Source organism: Opisthorchis viverrini, assembly GCF_000715545.1.
Source record: "Opisthorchis viverrini unplaced genomic scaffold opera_v5_5, whole genome shotgun sequence".
NCBI lineage: Eukaryota > Metazoa > Platyhelminthes > Trematoda > Opisthorchiida > Opisthorchiidae > Opisthorchis > Opisthorchis viverrini.
Window position 1 is genome coordinate 2,880,948 of NW_008751661.1, and position 16,914 is coordinate 2,897,861.

General features: G+C 44.8%; 1 protein-coding gene across 1 annotated transcript in view; it reads right to left on the bottom strand.

Annotated features, from left to right (window-relative positions):
- Nucleotides 1-16,914, bottom strand: part of T265_12571 (hypothetical protein) — a gene marked incomplete at both ends in the record, with an annotated part of 41,212 nt that overhangs the window by 6,103 nt on the left and 18,195 nt on the right. The window contains 11 exons of the mRNA XM_009164395.1: nucleotides 930-1,175; nucleotides 1,261-1,374; nucleotides 2,160-2,284; nucleotides 5,386-5,824; nucleotides 6,779-7,045; nucleotides 11,123-11,220; nucleotides 12,440-12,545; nucleotides 14,644-14,796; nucleotides 15,474-15,539; nucleotides 15,800-16,207; nucleotides 16,750-16,864. Of these exons, the coding sequence (XP_009162659.1) occupies nucleotides 930-1,175; nucleotides 1,261-1,374; nucleotides 2,160-2,284; nucleotides 5,386-5,824; nucleotides 6,779-7,045; nucleotides 11,123-11,220; nucleotides 12,440-12,545; nucleotides 14,644-14,796; nucleotides 15,474-15,539; nucleotides 15,800-16,207; nucleotides 16,750-16,864 (2,137 nt within the window). The remainder of the gene's footprint in view (nucleotides 1-929; nucleotides 1,176-1,260; nucleotides 1,375-2,159; nucleotides 2,285-5,385; nucleotides 5,825-6,778; nucleotides 7,046-11,122; nucleotides 11,221-12,439; nucleotides 12,546-14,643; nucleotides 14,797-15,473; nucleotides 15,540-15,799; nucleotides 16,208-16,749; nucleotides 16,865-16,914) is intronic.

Here is a 16,914-nt window from a genome sequence, read left to right on the forward strand (position 1 = left end):
ACAACATTAGCAAGTGTGCGAACGAATAGTTCACGCCGTCCGGAACGAATGCGTTGGGAAAGCAATACTTTTGCATATTTACAGCTGAGACGCAGTAGTACACGGTGGTAGTCACTCCTAGCCGGCTAGATCAATGCAAACGAGTAGTTTCAAGCAAAACGATAAAAGCAATGGTAGAGGCTCGAAATGTGATTAAAACCAGTCAGTAGTGCATTGTTTCCGGCAGCGTTTCAGCTCCAAGTGAGACTTAACCTTTGGTTTTCAAGTCAATTCAAGCTCAGCCACGAAAGCCTGTTAGTGTGGTGGGCAACAGTAACATGGCAGTTAACTGGCGTATCTGGGTCAGTAGTATAGAGCGTATCCACTGCGTTACTTCTTCATTAGGCGTTCGGCGAGCCAGAAGATTTCTTCGTGTACTGTACCACACTCTGCTTCAATGTCCTAGCGAACCTGCCCTCTGACGACGTTTCAGCCTTCCGTATTCTGATGCAGGCCGACAATGAGGTAACACACCACGGCAGTAGGGTCAACTGAATGTTCAGTAAGCAACAACACGGTAGTCGACTCTAGCAATTGTTACAATGGTTCCGTATCGTTAGCCATGAGCCCGTACTCTTCATGAAGCGGCCTTTGTTCATCATCATCACCATCATCATCATCATCATCAGCGTACTTCATGACAGGTATATCGTCAGCATTCCGATGGCCGGTTGGGACTTATATGAGTGTCACAGTTAAATTTGGCAGCTGGGTGTACGAAAATTGCATGACAGGGGTTTGCTTCATAGTCTTTAGGAGTCTGTATCCGAAGGTCTCAGAATTATTCTATACACTTATTAACCTCGAGACTACGATGCACAGGGTTGATAGCAAAAGACTCCCGTGAATTCATTCTATGGATTTGTGCCCCTGTCAGAATTTGCTCTTACCAGTTCAGCGTCAGCTGGACTCAACTTGGACTGAAGCTCATGGACCTCGGTCCGTAGTTGATCTCGTTCGGCCAGAAGCTCATTGATTTCCCGCGTTTGTTCCCGCAACGTGGTTGCATCCACCTGTCGAGCGGTGACTGCAGCGTGATGTTGTCGCTGTGCTTCTTTGGTGATTTCTTTTTGCTCTTCAACCTGGCCAGCGAGATCGATCACCTCTCGATTCAGTGAGAAAATCTCGTTTTCCAGCTACATGACACAAGAGAAACGGAGAAATTAGGGAGAATGCGGGATAAAAGGGACATGGATGAATGTCCGGAAGAGGACCACTTACTTTTTCCTTGCTTGTTTGGAGACCACTTAGTTGATTTTGCAATTCATCCAGTTGTACCTGCAGAGCACGGTTTTGACGAGTAAGTTTTTCATTGAGTTCTTCCAATTCGTCAACCTGTTTGGTGAACGAGGAAAGAGAGCACAGAGGCACGATGCGAGGTAGTACTGATACAAATCGGTCATGGTGCGGTTGAGTTTTCACTCTGAGCATACTATGCATTTATTCAACACCCCGAACAGCCTGACAATGAATCAATCTAAGACAGAATGTGCGCGCAGTGTACTGATTCCAACCAAGGACACGGAGGAAACCGAGGGTGGAAGAACCACTGTGGGTGAGAATACGGTTGTCGTTGGCAAGCGATGAGCTATGTAGTGATATAGCATGAGTATCAGCTAGACAGTTCTTATTAAAAATTTGGGGCGTAACTTCTGGGTAATGTCGGCGGTTGGCTGGGTCTCTGCACGTAAATAAGCTCTGTGAAGTGGACTTCTTTCTAAGATAGCCAACGTAAGCGAACTCTCTAAGAATTTTTCGGTAAAAAGAAAGAAGGAGCGGAGCATGATTACACAAAACTCGGAATCTTATTAGAATGAAATGTAGAGCGACAGGACCTGAAAAGGGTTGCTTCAGAGAGGTGATCCTGTAGACCGAGCAACAAATCGGGGCTTATTCTAACAGTGTTGAAATTTTAAACTAGGGACAGGTGAGATCAATATTGAGGAAATAAGGTAACAGTCTATAGTTTTCGGACCAGTGTGAGTTGTGTGCTTGTCAGCTTGGTAAGACACTACCTACGAGTTGGTGGAAGCCATCCCTCACCCTTCTTAAAGCGTATCAGGTAGGCGTAATCTCTGAGTTCCCATCAAGGTCATTTCGGCTGATCGCGGAAAACTTACACGATCGCGCAGTTGCTTCGTTGTTCTCGGGTCCGCTGACGGTTGTTGCAACAGCTGTTCTAAGACGGCCTGCTTCTCAGAGAGTAAGTCTTCATACCGCTGCAATTCGGCACGTAACTTGCGTTCTGTAAAAGTGAACAGGTGGGGAATGGATAGGTGGAAATGACTTGTACTCATCGGACTCACTATCCAGTTTTTTCTATCATCGTGTGGTAAGAAAAAATATGGTGTAAGACGAATCCTAACTCACGCATGCGTAGTTCGCTGTAGGTGAAGAACAACATTTCGAGCACACGTATAATCTAGCCTTTGGAAGAACTCAACCATGCTCCAGCTGGGATAATCCGCCCGAAAAGCAGTCTGCCGACCATACAACGAAGTGACAAGACCATGAACTACATTGTTATAGGATTAGCCTGTTGAAAATCTCCAACTTTCCTTATACGAATGTGATAAACCGAATCGTCTGTGAGACGGACAGTTCGTACGCACTCCAAAGAACAATAACTGCATTCGCAGAATTGAATGACGCACCTCAATGCTGTGGCTTTTTGTCGTGATGAATGAGCACTATAAAAAACTCTACATTGTTATAGGATTAGCCTGTTGAAAATCTCCAACTTTCCTTATACGAATGTGATAAACCGAATCGTCTGTGAGACGGACAGTTCGTACGCACTCCAAAGAACAATAACTGCATTCGCAGAATTGAATGACGCACCTCAATGCTGTGGCTTTTTGTCGTGATGAATGAGCACTGATAAAAAACTACTGGGGCGCTGATTCACACAGCGAAGGGGGATATAAGGGAATAAACAGAAACACTGGTAGCTCGGTTAGGTTAGTTAATGGTAGATCAGGTGGCTGTTGATCTGTTCGCCGAGCTGAACGGGGTGGTCTTGCAACATTCGCCTCCATACAAAGCTACTTTTCAAAAACACCGGGCGCAAAGGAGATACATCGTGGGGCTGTCCAGTTTGCACCTGGTTGTCAAGACCAAACAGCTGCAGCTTAGAATGTCAATAGGTCTGAGTAGGCTTGTTCAAAATCACCCTTCAACAGGGAGTTATAACAAAAGCTGATTAAAAATGATCGATTTGCTGAGTATGTGAACCAAGGGGCTGCTTGACGACTTACGCCCAAAGTAGGCCGGCGGTTGCTGACTTGTGGAAACAGCGAGGCTCCTAATCCGAAGGAAGCATTTCCGAAAAGGTTTCTGTTGTAACCAACTACTGTGCCAGGAACTGATAACATTGACCAATAACCAGAAAAGAGACTTATCTTTTCTCTGCAGCCAACCGATGACAAAAAACACCATCCACCACATAAGTCGACGAGGAACGGGAGAGGATCTAGGAGCATTCGTTTTTATACATAATCATTGCCTCCAGAGGTTGTAGTAGTAGCCTTGATAATAGCAGTGAAGCATTCGACTGATCGTCGTTGATTCACTGAGACTGTGTATGGATTGCTTGTTGTGTAGACAGCAAGTGAAAAGCGAGTGACTATCAGTGAGGAACGGACCTAATTTGAAGCATTCGCCGATAATTAAACGGTGTATTGCCAGGATAATGGCAGCTGACGTACTTCGTCTCAAGCTTATTCAATGGTCACCATAAGCGTAGTTAATCTGGAATAGGCATAAAACAGGAGCTCGAGATGTTTGAGTGGTCACAGCGCGAATCTACTGATCGGAAGGTCCGTGGTTCGAATCTAACATCTGCATCTCGACTGCTCCCATTTAGGCCTGGAAAACCTAACAGCATCTCAGCCTCCGCGTTTCCTTCGGATAGCATGGCCGCTGGTCACCGTAAGTGTGGTACAGCTGAACGATTATTATTTATTAATATAGACGTAAAAAAGCACGAACAAAGAGCCGAATCTCTGCCAAGAAAGAGATTATTATCGCACAGGTGAACCGAAAACACTCTAGATGGACCATTTCCTACGTTTCCAAGACGGTTCCCCATGTTGGTTGTTGGTTTGTTCGCTCAGCTGGGTAACTTAGTTGCAAAAGTTTCATCACCAGTGGGTGGAGACGCCTCAAAGCGCTCAGCTAGCATGCAGTTCATATGAGGTCTTATAGTTAACGTAGCGTAAAAATTTCGGTAAATCGAAATAATGAAAATTTTAGAGTGGCCACATGATGGAAGGAGTTTTTTTTGGTATACACCTAGCATGTGAACATGCCCACTGCTGCCAAGTTTAGTGGACATTTCGAGGTGTGTATTTCACCCCTTATATTTGTCCCATCTCAAGTCGCGTACGACATAAAGGCGCATTTCCGTTTCTAATAAAAGCAAACTGAGAATTCCTCAGAGACACTATCAGACACGAACGTTATATCAGAATTAATTCTATCAAATCCCAAAAAACCATGCGCAAATTAAGTAGTATAGGGAACCTTAACTTACGAAAAAAAACTGGAATTCCTCCGGGGTCTTAGTTCGCAAAAAAATTCCACTTCGTGGCGAATATGAGAATGTGTAATCATGGAGAATCTTTTGGGGGTTATACCGTTCGATATGAAGAGCGCCGGGGGCATGCCAGGCATTACCAACCGAGTAAAGCCTCTATTTGATCACTGGGAACTGTTGCTCTAGTGTTATTAGGACTGGACAACACATGAATTCATGATGCAATGACAAAGGAAGCTCACACTGAACACCTGAATTTCGAAGCACTGGTTCGTTAAGCATCTGAAGATACAGTAGACTATTGAATGTTGCATCACTGTCGCTTTACAGAATCTGCAGCCAATCATTGCAGTTGACAGTTGGGTCATTTTCTGAAATCAATCAGCTTGTGTTATCCGAACTTCACTCAGTTTATCAGTTTTGGAACTACAGTCTAACCAAACAACCTTGATATAATTGCTCCTGAAAGCCAATCATTTTTAAGGTAAGCAGTGCGAATTTGGGCGTCTGATTTCCTCAGCCGTGTCAGCAGATTACCCAAACCATGTTTAGTGTATGTGATGTGGGTAGCAGCTTGTCGAACTGCTCACGCGACAGTCTCACCGAGGTGCCTTTGTCTACTAGTTTCAATATCAAAAGTCAATGAAAGTCTCCAATTTCATCAACTTCCAGACCGCTCCACTGAGGGCGGAATTCAGTCTGAACCACCGCATAGAACAATAACGCTTACCAGCTTCATTAGCTGCTGCTTCTTGAACTGATGCCAGACTATNCTTCATTAGTTGCTGCTTCTTGAACTGATGCCAGACTATCTCTAGCTGCCTCAAGGTCATGTTGTAACCGCATACGCTCTTGGGTAGCTTTGCTAGCCTCATTTAACATCGAATCTAACTGTCTCTCCAGTTCTTCGGTCTTGGCCTGATTGAGCTTGCGAAGTGATTCGAACTCCGAGTCTCTTTCCTCCATTATTCTGTAGGACTCAGCCTGGACTCGTTCAAGATCCTGTTCCAAACGACTATGTTCACGTTTAGTGCACGCAATATCTTCTTTGGCCTCTTCCAATTCTGACTGCAGTGTGGCCACTTGGTTTATCAGATCTTGCCGCGACTTCCGCAGTTCGTTCAGTTCAGTTATCAAAGTCGGTGAGTCAGTGCAGTTAGTGGCGTCGAGTTGTGTTCGGGCGTCCAATAGGGCTGTTTCTAGTTCCTTCTGCTTCGCTTTGGATTGGGCCAATTGGGATCGAAGGGACTGAAGAAATAGGAAGAATAGAGAACATGAAATTGGTGACCCAGATAAAAGCAGTAAAGAAGGAAGAACACATCGACAAACTAGTGACCATATATGAATTTGTATGCAGTTATCCAAATCAAAAGCTAATTTCGAAGGCACTAAGTAGAACAGAAGGATGATGGAGGGTGCGCGAGATGATTCAGAAAGGCTGGAAATAAGTCTGTTGACTTGTTCGACCAACCAACAGAAGATATTGTGAGTGAGGTCCCCGTTAGATTTGGACGTGCGGATGAAAAATGAGGTTCATGAGGATCAACCTCGGAACGATAGGGTTAGTCGGAAAAGTGTTGGAATGTACCTGGAGAGGACGGAGTCGATGATCAAATAGACAATTGTTTTTTCCAACTTGCTAGCGTGACAAGGTAGTAACCTCTCACGCTTACAATCTAGCTCTCATCCAGCTTGCCAAACTGCCTGTCAGATCAATGCGAAATCTGAAACAGCTTCTTGCCTCAATGAACCGATACAATTCACGCTCGTGAGCATTTTCGTTTGAAAGGTCGCCCTCCTTTCCTGGCCCAATTGTTCTGCGGAGTCCATACCATAGAGTTCATACAAAGGGGTCGAGTTTCGCTCATTTTTGGGCTCACCAGCAGTTCATATGCTTAACCGTGCCGGAGTGTGAACTTCTGACATCTGACATACGGGGCGAGTGTGTTACAAGTAATTCACCAGCACATGCTAGACGAACCTTAATTTTCGCGTCTGAACTGACGAACAAATCCACATTTGAGCGTCAGTTTTGTGACTCAGAACGTAAATGAAATTATGCCAGCGGTGAACGGAGACAGTGCGACAAATAGGTCAGTGAACGAACTAGCACGCAGAGAACAAAGACTAAGCACGTGTGTAGTGGGTAAATTTTGATTAAGTCCACAGACGCAGCACACTCATCCGATAAGATTGACTCACATTCACTTCGTTTTCTAACGCAGCGACAGACTGGGAATCACCAGTACCCCTAAGATATTGGCTGTCAATTACAAGCGGTGGTTGTTGAGTCCGTCCGACCTCGAAAATCGCAGCGTCTGCACGTTGCTTGGCCTCCAGTGCGCGGTTCTCAGCGTCGTGACATTGCCCATGCAATTTGTCGACCTCAGAGTGTGCCTCGAACAATCGATTGTTGAGACGCTCGATTTCGGCATAGCTTTCCATCAGCGCCTGGTTTGTTTGTTCAACCTAAAGCATGTGACACAACATGAAATGAAGCTAATTAAGCAAAGGACGGTAACAATCCAACTAATTTCTGAGTCAGGTTAGCAGGAGACGAGAAAGTTACACATGCTGAAATGGTGCATTGATCTGAATAAAGAAGGCTAGGTGAATAAGACAAGAGAGGAATGATATTTCCGCTTGAGCGGGATACATACGTTGTGGTAAGTAGAAAGTACTCGATCGAAGTGAACAGAAATTCAACGCCAGAACAACTGACTCCAAAATATCAACGTGTTGGGTGGAGAGATGCTGTTTTGTTCCCCATGTTTGTGGATGTAGGTTCAGCCTCTTTGGTCCAACAGGAGAGCAGTTGGTAGACGAAATCCAGAACAAACGCATTTCGACTGTAGTTCAGTCCTCTGGGTAGAGGATGAATAACCGCGCAGTTGCTCCATTGGAACTTCATGAATCTTCACTGGGATTCGAACCAGCGACCTTCTGGTTGGTAGCTGAACACTATACAATCGGGTGATGAATGACTAACCAGCCGCAACTAGCCTTCATTCACGTAGAGTGTAATGATCACTAACGCAGTCATGCAGCTTACAGTAAGTAAACTAGTGTTGTTTGTAAAGGAAACTACCCACAACTTTGCTGAAAACTCTTCGACAGCCCACGACCGGTTTCGCCCTTCTTAGGGCTCATCAAATAGGCACAGTCCCCGAGTTTCTATCAACCTTATGAGCTGCTTGAACCCAAATTGCACCGTTTTCGAGAAATACACTCGTTTGCAAATCAATCTGGTCTTCACGAGAGACCCAACTGAATCTCTCGTTTATGGTATTCTACAACTGAAAGTGCTGCACACAGGCCAACTGAAACATGAGGCGGCCTGTGTGCAGCACTTTCAGTTGTAGAATATCATAGTGTTTGGTTTTTTGGGTGATGACTCCTCAGAGGGAATGACCATGAGACCCACGAAATGTTCGGGATGGAAGAAACCATTGTACTTTTGCGCTTCGAAACCTACGCTCGACCGAATCAACTACTTGAAGTTAGAATTTTCGGTGAATACCATTGCAGTTTGATGGTAAGCCGTACGACCTCGCGGGCACACTCAACCTTGTTGGCCCCAAACTATGATATTCTCCACGTGAAAAACCGGTCCTATAAGTGGTTAAAAGTTAAGAGGGTCTGCACCAAGTATTTGATGCAGTATGTTGGATCAAGGGCCACAGCCAAACAAAATAATTTTACGCCCGTACTGCTGAACGGCGCACGAGTTTACGTCGTATCTGAACGAATTCCAGAACACAATGCTGTGAAATTCTCATGGAGATTAGCCAATTGGATTACCGGCGAAAAATGCATCGAGAACGATTCTGTGAATTGCAAAGTGACATCTTATTCGATCAGAGAGGAGGCCGTTCAAAACCTATGAAAAGTGAGTTGTTTATGCTGAGACACCATGTGAAAACAATGTAAACTGCTGGAAAAGTTACCCAGGCCTTGAAAGTGAGTGAACGACTGATACGTAGAGATTACATGTCGGCTGATTACCGCTGTTCCAAACAGAACAGGTCAGTGAAGAACCACTATAGTTGACGCATTTCGGTGAGGAATTCACACGTGAATAATCGTTACCACGATAACAGACTCTTTATAAGCTCAAGCAATGATACACTGAAAAGGTAGATGATAAGGTAGATAAAAATTGCCTTGTTTATATTGAATGGCACTTGTCCCTGTGATTTCCTATCATCATTAGGTATTTTTCAAATGAACAGATGAGCAAACTTCGTGGATTTCGTAGATCAGGTTTAGCTAAGAAAATCTATTGAGGTGGACAATAGTGCGCCAGAACGACCCAGTCTGTTATCTGAGATAAATTTGAGTTTGAGTTCGGTTACCAAAGAAGTAAGCAAACGTGATTAGTGTTCGGTATCAATAATAAATCAAGAGATTAACCTCTATCACAGGCCACAACTCGTAAGGTCTGGACCATTCACTACCTGTTTCACCATTCTTGAGGATTATCAGGTGGGCCTAATTCCAGAAGTTTGAAGCTAAATTTCACTCTAATAGCGATAAATACCTGTTTGCAAATTAGGTTTATCTCAATGAGAGACCGGAATCAAATTTGTCGAAATCCCAGTTAAGACCAACGTAGTTTGAAAATGAAGCTGATAGCCATCTACGTACAATTTGGTGTTCAAGTGCGCAATATGATAGGCGGAAATCCGAGACATAGGCTTACCCGATAAGCCCCAAGAACAGTGGAACATATGATGGTCTTATATGTAGGGAATTATGTTGACATCGTGCATTTCAGATGTAACAAGTTCAGTCGGAGAAAATTACTAACAAGGGACTCAGCTGTGATTCGCTCGAGGAGGCATGGACCATATGTTTACCTTGATACAAATTCCTGAACAGCGCCACTCCTTCAAACGGCCCACGTTGGTCGAATTTCTTGATTCGAAGGCTGTTTCTGATTCTGTCGATCACCAGAAACTCTGGAACTGTCTAGCGACCAAACTTATGTTCCTTATGAGCGCACCGTACACAAGCTTCTGTGGACGCGTACGAGTATACGGTAGGCTTTCGTGTAAGACCATCACATCCCCTTTCCTCTTCATCTTTGTTATTGATATGATGCTTGAAATTTCTCTGCCTGCCTCTGGAACCTCAGGAGTTGAAATACCCCCGGGACCTTCTCTCACAGACACTGAGTATGCGCACGATATTGTTCGCCTCTGTTCGGATCCTTCTCAAATGCAAACGATTTTAAATAACGTAAATAACTCTGTCGCACGATTTTGCATGCACTTCACACCTGCAAAGTGTGAAGTGCTTGTACAAGACTGGGTTGGATCAAAACCACACCCCATGCCTGCGGCGAGCCAATCGACATGGTAGATAAAATTGTTTCCCTGGGTAGCTGGCTGAAGATTAGATTAAATCGGAAAGGCCAGAGTAGCTTTGGCCAAACTTCGACACCTATGGTGCCGATTTGAAGTTTGTTTGTTTGTTTGTCAAGGGCAGGATCACGGCATAAGACAGAAACGTGGCCTCTGCGCGCAGAGAACGTACGGCAGATGTCGGTGTTTGATAATCGGTGCCTCCGAAGCATTGATCGGGAATGTTGAGACACGCCGGATGATCCTAGAAAGAAGGAACTCTCCCGCGAAATAGGAATTAATCAGGCTTCACAAGTTACGCTGGTTAGGTCATGAACTTTGCCTGTCAGAAGGCCGTCTGTCTCAAAGAGCTCCTTTCGTCCAGCCCTGTGTTGAGTAGTAGCGACCGAGAGGTGGACAATGTACAATATTGCAACGACCGTTCAGCTGTAGCAACCTTTCGGTGCCTAGCTGCCATGCCACACAAAGGAGGCACGAGGGCTGGGATAATGCCAGGTCGCCCCTGCCTAGACAGGGAAAGTTGAAAGGCAGAGGTCGGAACCACGCCACGCCCCTTCCGGTCAGTAAATTCACGCTCTAACCACTCGGTCCATCTCGCCCCTGACAACGAAGTGTGAAAACACTAATCAACAGACTTGGGTCGGTGACTGCCTCCTCCTTGGATGGGGACCCCGAGACTCAACCCACCAATGGTTAATGACGTTGGCAGAAATGGCCCAATCGCGCAATCAGTGGCACCCGTGCATAGAAGCTATCGCCTTCAATGCGTAGCTACCCAATTCCCGAACTAAATGAACATGCCATTCCCTCCAAGGTTTGGCTGTATGTCTCACAATGTTCCGTTTTCCGGTGACCGAAAGTGTAGCAGGTAAAACTAATGTGCCTCTGATACACGGTTTGTAGCTGATGAATCGAATTGAATTAATTGAGGTTGGGTTTCTCATTATCAACAAATAAGTGTTCATCGCCAGAGGAGAATACTCTCTCCCTCTCTGCAAGATAATCTATCCTAATAGTTTGGTGCTTTTGGTTCCGAACATGTGCAAATATCATTGGAGACAGTGATCTGGTGGGCTTGGTGTGGTGGATTTCCTAGTACTCCCAGTGTTAAACGCAACCATACATGCAAGCAAATCACTGTTACTTATACGGGTGGATTAGTACATAGGGAGTCACTCACTTTGGAAGCCATTTCGATATAGTGCTGCGCATCAAACGAACCGTTTACATTCATATTTTGCCGCTGTTTGGGACTTGGTAAACCCGTCTCAGTGGTTTCTGGTAAATTAAAGGGGATAACAGAATATGCGTATTTTGTCAGCATGTAACGTGAATCAGGGAGTGCGATTCACCCTCAAGTGGATGATCTTTTTCAGTCTACTTTGATGCAAAGTACGCCATTCATTTAGATCTCAAAAGGAGTTTCGTTGAAAGGTCCATATATATATATATATATANGAGAGAGAGAAAGAAAGGAAGATCATACAGATAGGCCATTTTTCACGCATCGTACAAGAGGCCCGCTGGCCGATAATTCCCGGTATTCGATGCTCAAATACGAACAGTCAAGATGTCCAGAACGGACATTAAATAGAATCAGGGCCACGTGTCCCATCTTCTGGACTAGAGTAAGGATCGCGTGGACTTTCTTGGGGGGAAAATTGTAGTGTGAAACATGACATCAGGCCTAGTGTGTATAAACCTTTCGGAGACATGACAAAGCCTAAGTTAGTCGGAGGTAGAACGAGTCTGAGTTCAAAAAATGATACAAATGGTTAAATGAGTATGCAAACACGGATGCGTTCATTGTGTTTCCGACAGTGAAATTGATAGCAACAGCTGAAAAACTTGTGAGATACAGCCTTGCAAAACTCATCTGTTAAAATGGTTTGCCATCTCTTCTGAAGAGTCCACAACAACGTTTTCGTCTTGGTGAATAACGTTTTTCGAGAGGGTAGCCCTCAAAAAATAACTGGTCCATGAGGCCAAACCTGTTCCTTCCCAATGGTAACCTCTCACAGAGGAGAGTGCAATGTCTTACGGGCTGTTTGGAGAATGGCTGCCTACTAAGACAGACGAGACGTTGTGCTCCCGAAAATCGATCAAAAAGGTCTCGTCTCACCCCTGTGTTTTTACAAGATTACAGATGGCATTGTGCACTGCTCTTGGCATACTTAAGCGAATGTTCACTGTCCGACTGGCACAGCGGCACTTGGGGTCGATTGATCTTTGTCTGAAGTATTGATTAGAATAAAGCCTTGGAAACTGGATAATCCAGACTCGAGTTCGTCTAAAGGACGGTTTTCCAAATCCGTAAGAGTACTGGCCAAAAGTGTCTCCATTCTGTTGAGCAATTGTTTCACTATAGATTCTGTGTGGCTCGATTTCCGTGGCGGCCTCTCTTTGTGAAGTCTGCACACCATCGATGTCATTCTGACGCGCTAGGTGACGACAAAAAAGGATATTTAAGGCGGATATAGTCAACATTAGCGGTTACCTTTAAAATTGCTTGGGGCCGTGACTTGAGGACTTGAAACGAGGACTATCTTCGAATCAGCATCTTGCCTGTTCGACATTACATTCGTTGTCAATTCCTCACGATCCTAAGGAAAAAACGACGGCAAAAATACGGGGCGTACAAATACGGCCTGAGCTAACCTGAATCAAAATTTTATTTGAACTTCTTGCCATCAAGGATGTACTGTCTGCAAAAAACTTACTGGACTATTGACAAGACCTACTAGGAAACTGACTGTGTTTACAAGCATACCAGCTAAAGGTACCGGCGTAAGTGGACAAACAGCGTGACAATGTTGTAGGATGACCCTAAGGTACTGTTCCATGGGACGGGTTTTTGAGTTCCTCCCAGTTCGCCCGAGAACGTGCGTAAATGACTTCGTCACACTATTAACGAACGCGCGAATGGAAGTTGGACCGATACCAACCCATCCTCATCTCAGGATGGACAGTACTTTAGTTTATGGGTCACAGATATTTAGGCGTTTGTACATTCGGTAGCCCGTGGAATATCGATTCAGTAACACGACTCCAAGCTGGCCAGAGCACATACTTCACGAGAGACAACAGAAGCCAGCTCTAGAAGAGCGTGAATCACTGCGTCCTCTTGTTCTATTGGCCTGCTTACTGATGCACTCGTCGAAACGGGGAGCAATATTAGATATCCCAGTGTCCGTATTCATGGGTCAGATCTCTGATCCATTGCGTTTTGCTAAATCATGCCCATCTTATGCCGTGAGTGGTTTGAATTCAACTGAAAAGATATTCGACCTTGGATAGCAATGCTTGCAGGAAAATAGGCGTGTTTCGAAAACATCAAAAGTACTGCACTGCGACAAAACAAAGCAATGTATGGGACCAAGATAGCCTCGAATTCAATGCCACTTATCTTCAGTTGGAATTTCTGTCATGCGTAAACGCGTTACCTTGAAGATGGCCACCATGATGAAATCGACACCAATGAACCAGACGTGTGGAACTACTGCAGTTCCAGCCAGAGTACTGGTTTATCCAGTTTCCTCAAATTATGAACAAGTGACCTTGGATCATATATTCGGACGTTAAGATACAATGTGGAACTTGCTGTCACAAGTTGGTAGAAGGGTGGACTAACGGAATCGAACAACGCATCAGTTGGAATCTAATCTATACAATAAAGAGCGAAGTGCTTCACACAGTTTCTTAGGCAAAATGACAGCGATATAGAAAATAATAATCGTTCAGCTGTGAGACCCTTTCGGTGGCTAGCTCCCATGCCACCTGAAGAAAGCACGAGGATTGAGTAATTGCTAAGTCACCCAAGCCTAGAGGGGACCAGTCATCGTACCGCAGCTGGGTTCGAACCACGGACCTCCCGTCTAGTGAATTCGCACCTCGACGACTAAGCTATCTTAAGCTCGATTCAATCGAAAACTGTTTCAAGGGAGTGCGACCATGTAGGTGAATCTTTGGTTTTGTCGCGCATAACTCCCACATTTCATTGCTTTTACAGCAGCTCCTCAAAGAAAGTGTGTTGTGAAGTCCGGATCTGTTTTCAGGTGTAAGTTATCACCTGGTCACAAACACCACTTCAATCTATCTTTCAAGACTGAAGTATTGAGTAAAAGCACAGATGGCCGTCCGATATTTCTCAGGTCCTTGCAGAACACTACACATGAGGTTGACGAAAACTCTTAGACAACCCAACACAGAGTTCTAGGCTTCCATCAACTGGGCGTCGTCCTCAAGTTTTCATCAGTCTTACTTCCTACTTGAGGGTCATGCTTACCTGATAAGCCCCAAGAAGGTCGAAACGGTGAGTGGGCTGGTGAAGAGTTCCTACTTCTCCCATAAGTAGTTTCATGCCGACAAACTTACTTTGATATATTGAATATCGTTCAAATGAAATATGGGGCTGCTTTTATCTAGCACACTCAGTTACCGAATACTATAAACGAGATACTCGGTCGAGTCTTGTCGAAGCCAGTCTAACTAACAAATGGGTTCGTCTCACCGACTACATAAAATATGATATTCAAGTAGAACATAAGGTGAATGGAAACCCGTGAACTACGCCCTCTCTGGTGAGCTGAAGAGGCCAAACCAGTAATGGACAGTTAGAGTTTTCAGCAACCCCATGAGTAGTGTGTCCTACCAAGAAAATATACACACATGATTGGAGTGCAATACGCTCTAAGATCTCACCTGGGATACATCCTTGAACGCTTGCGGAGCTGGACAACTTGCGCCGCTCTGTTTTAAGTTTGCGCCGGTCGTTTCCACTGTTTTACTCTTCGCAGATGTTTGTAATCGTTTACGAAGTTCCAATTGAGGGAGGATGAAAGATTGCAAAAAAATCTACAAGGGAGAGTAATCAGTCAGATCCACAGATGGGGTAGCCACCAAACTATGATAGAACAAATTATATTTTGTGGTTGGAAATTGGATGAAAACGGAGCATCGTATACTGAATTGGAAAACGCAGAGGGGAATTCTTTGGTTTAAGATCAGGGTTACGTCAAGAAATTCCACTTGCATGAAGATTTAGTCGAAGAGGATGAAATCGAGACGAGTATGAGGTAGTCAAGTTTTACTTCTGTGGACAACAAGTGATTTGAAGAAATACCGCTTACGAAATGGAAAAAATAAAATTGGGAAGTGCGGATCTATTTGGCTTATCTTTGGCTCAATCAGATAGGGATTATGGATAGGAACTGAGAGCGATAAACTTATTGCCATGGGCTGAAAGGCACGGACTTCGATTCAATGTCCAGAAACGGCCAAACGGGGTACAAAGGCTAGCAGAGTCACAAGCAGTGAGGATGATACTGTGAAGTGTGATAGGAAGACAGAATTGCTTCACACTTTCATGGTCTCAAAAAAAAACAATGCTCAGCTAAGTGCTGAAAGTTTACCTACCAGTGTGATTTTTTTACGGCCTTCAAAACATACGTATGCAAGTAGATTCTGACCTGACAGGAAGCAACGGGACAAAACAAACGGAACAGATAAGGCCACGCCCGAAGCGTACTCACCTGTTGCTTGCCTACTGCATAAAAATGTGGTGCATAGTGGAGGGCTGACAAGATCGCCTTTGCAAACTGCAGAGAAAAAAGCGAAGAGTCGACGGTCAGTTCACCCTGAAAACCCAATCCGATAAATTTCAAATAGCATGATGTAACAAACAGGCAAATAGAGTAGAGTGAGACATATCCGAACAAAGGCTAACACCCCGGAAGCCCTCGGCAGCCTTCCCCATCAGGCACACGCTAAAGTGTGATTCAAATGAATTGAGGCGCTCCGAAGGGAATAACTGTTTTTCCACTTTTTACAACGGAACTAGCCTAAATTCAACACTAACCTGTTCAGCAGAAAGTTGGGTGGATGCGAGTTCGGTGACCAATGACGCGTACCGACGACCGAATTTCCCCAAAGAGAGACGATCTGGATAAATTTTTCGAACTTCCCGTAGAAGCGATGTCAAATTTAACCCACGCAACTGAGCCCGAATGAGGTTCACGCAGATTCGTGCCGGACTCGGAAGAAGCGAAGGTTTGGAAGTTGTGTCATAACTAATGCGACCAGAGGAAAGTGGCCCGTCTCCTTCGGATGATAGTTGACAGAGTCCCGCATTGATTACGGGTAGGAGGCAATGAATCCAGTGAAGACCGGAAGGAGAACCACCGTCATTGAAACCGGAATCGGGTAGATGGGGATTGGGACTTACGTTTTTCGTAGCACACGCGTGGAGCAGTTTGGTCAAGAAGTCCTAAAAACATGTAGCCATACAAAGTGAAAAATGTATCAGGATAAGGTAAAAACGTGTTGCGGTGAAGATGTAAGACAAAGCATCCCTACGGAGTGACAGGTGGTTATCCCAATAGACAAGCTCACTAGGATCCGGAGAAAGCGGGCAAACGAACGATGCCCGGTACCAACCTCACAGTGCCAGATGCGAAGTGTGCGCTCGACTGTTGGTTAGCACTGTTGTTGAATCAATCAACCGGTAACAGTTGTTAACGACGGTTCCCTGCTAGTTCATTTTTCCTATTAAATCTTATCTGTAATGGAAATTCTTTGAATTCACGGGGTTCACCCATTCGCCATACATTGAAACTCATAATAAACAACGCGAACGAAAGCTCGCGCACTCCTCTGATTCACTGTTCACTTATTAAGGTGGGACTCGCTTTTCGAAAGTGACAGACCAAATTCCATTTTCGCATGATTATTGTAATTACACTGACGTCGCTATCAGAGAAAAGCCCCTCCCACAAATTCCACCTGTCTGCCATCTTCACCACCACTTACCAACTGCTGTTTTGCGTCCACAAAGACGCTCACATGCTCGGTCCATGTTGGTTTCGCATCACCCAAATAATCACGTTGGAACTGGAGAAGGGAAGCCAAACGTACAATGGACGATCTGAAACGTAGGAAGTCAGAAAAGTCCGCGTCAGATGGTGAACACATGAC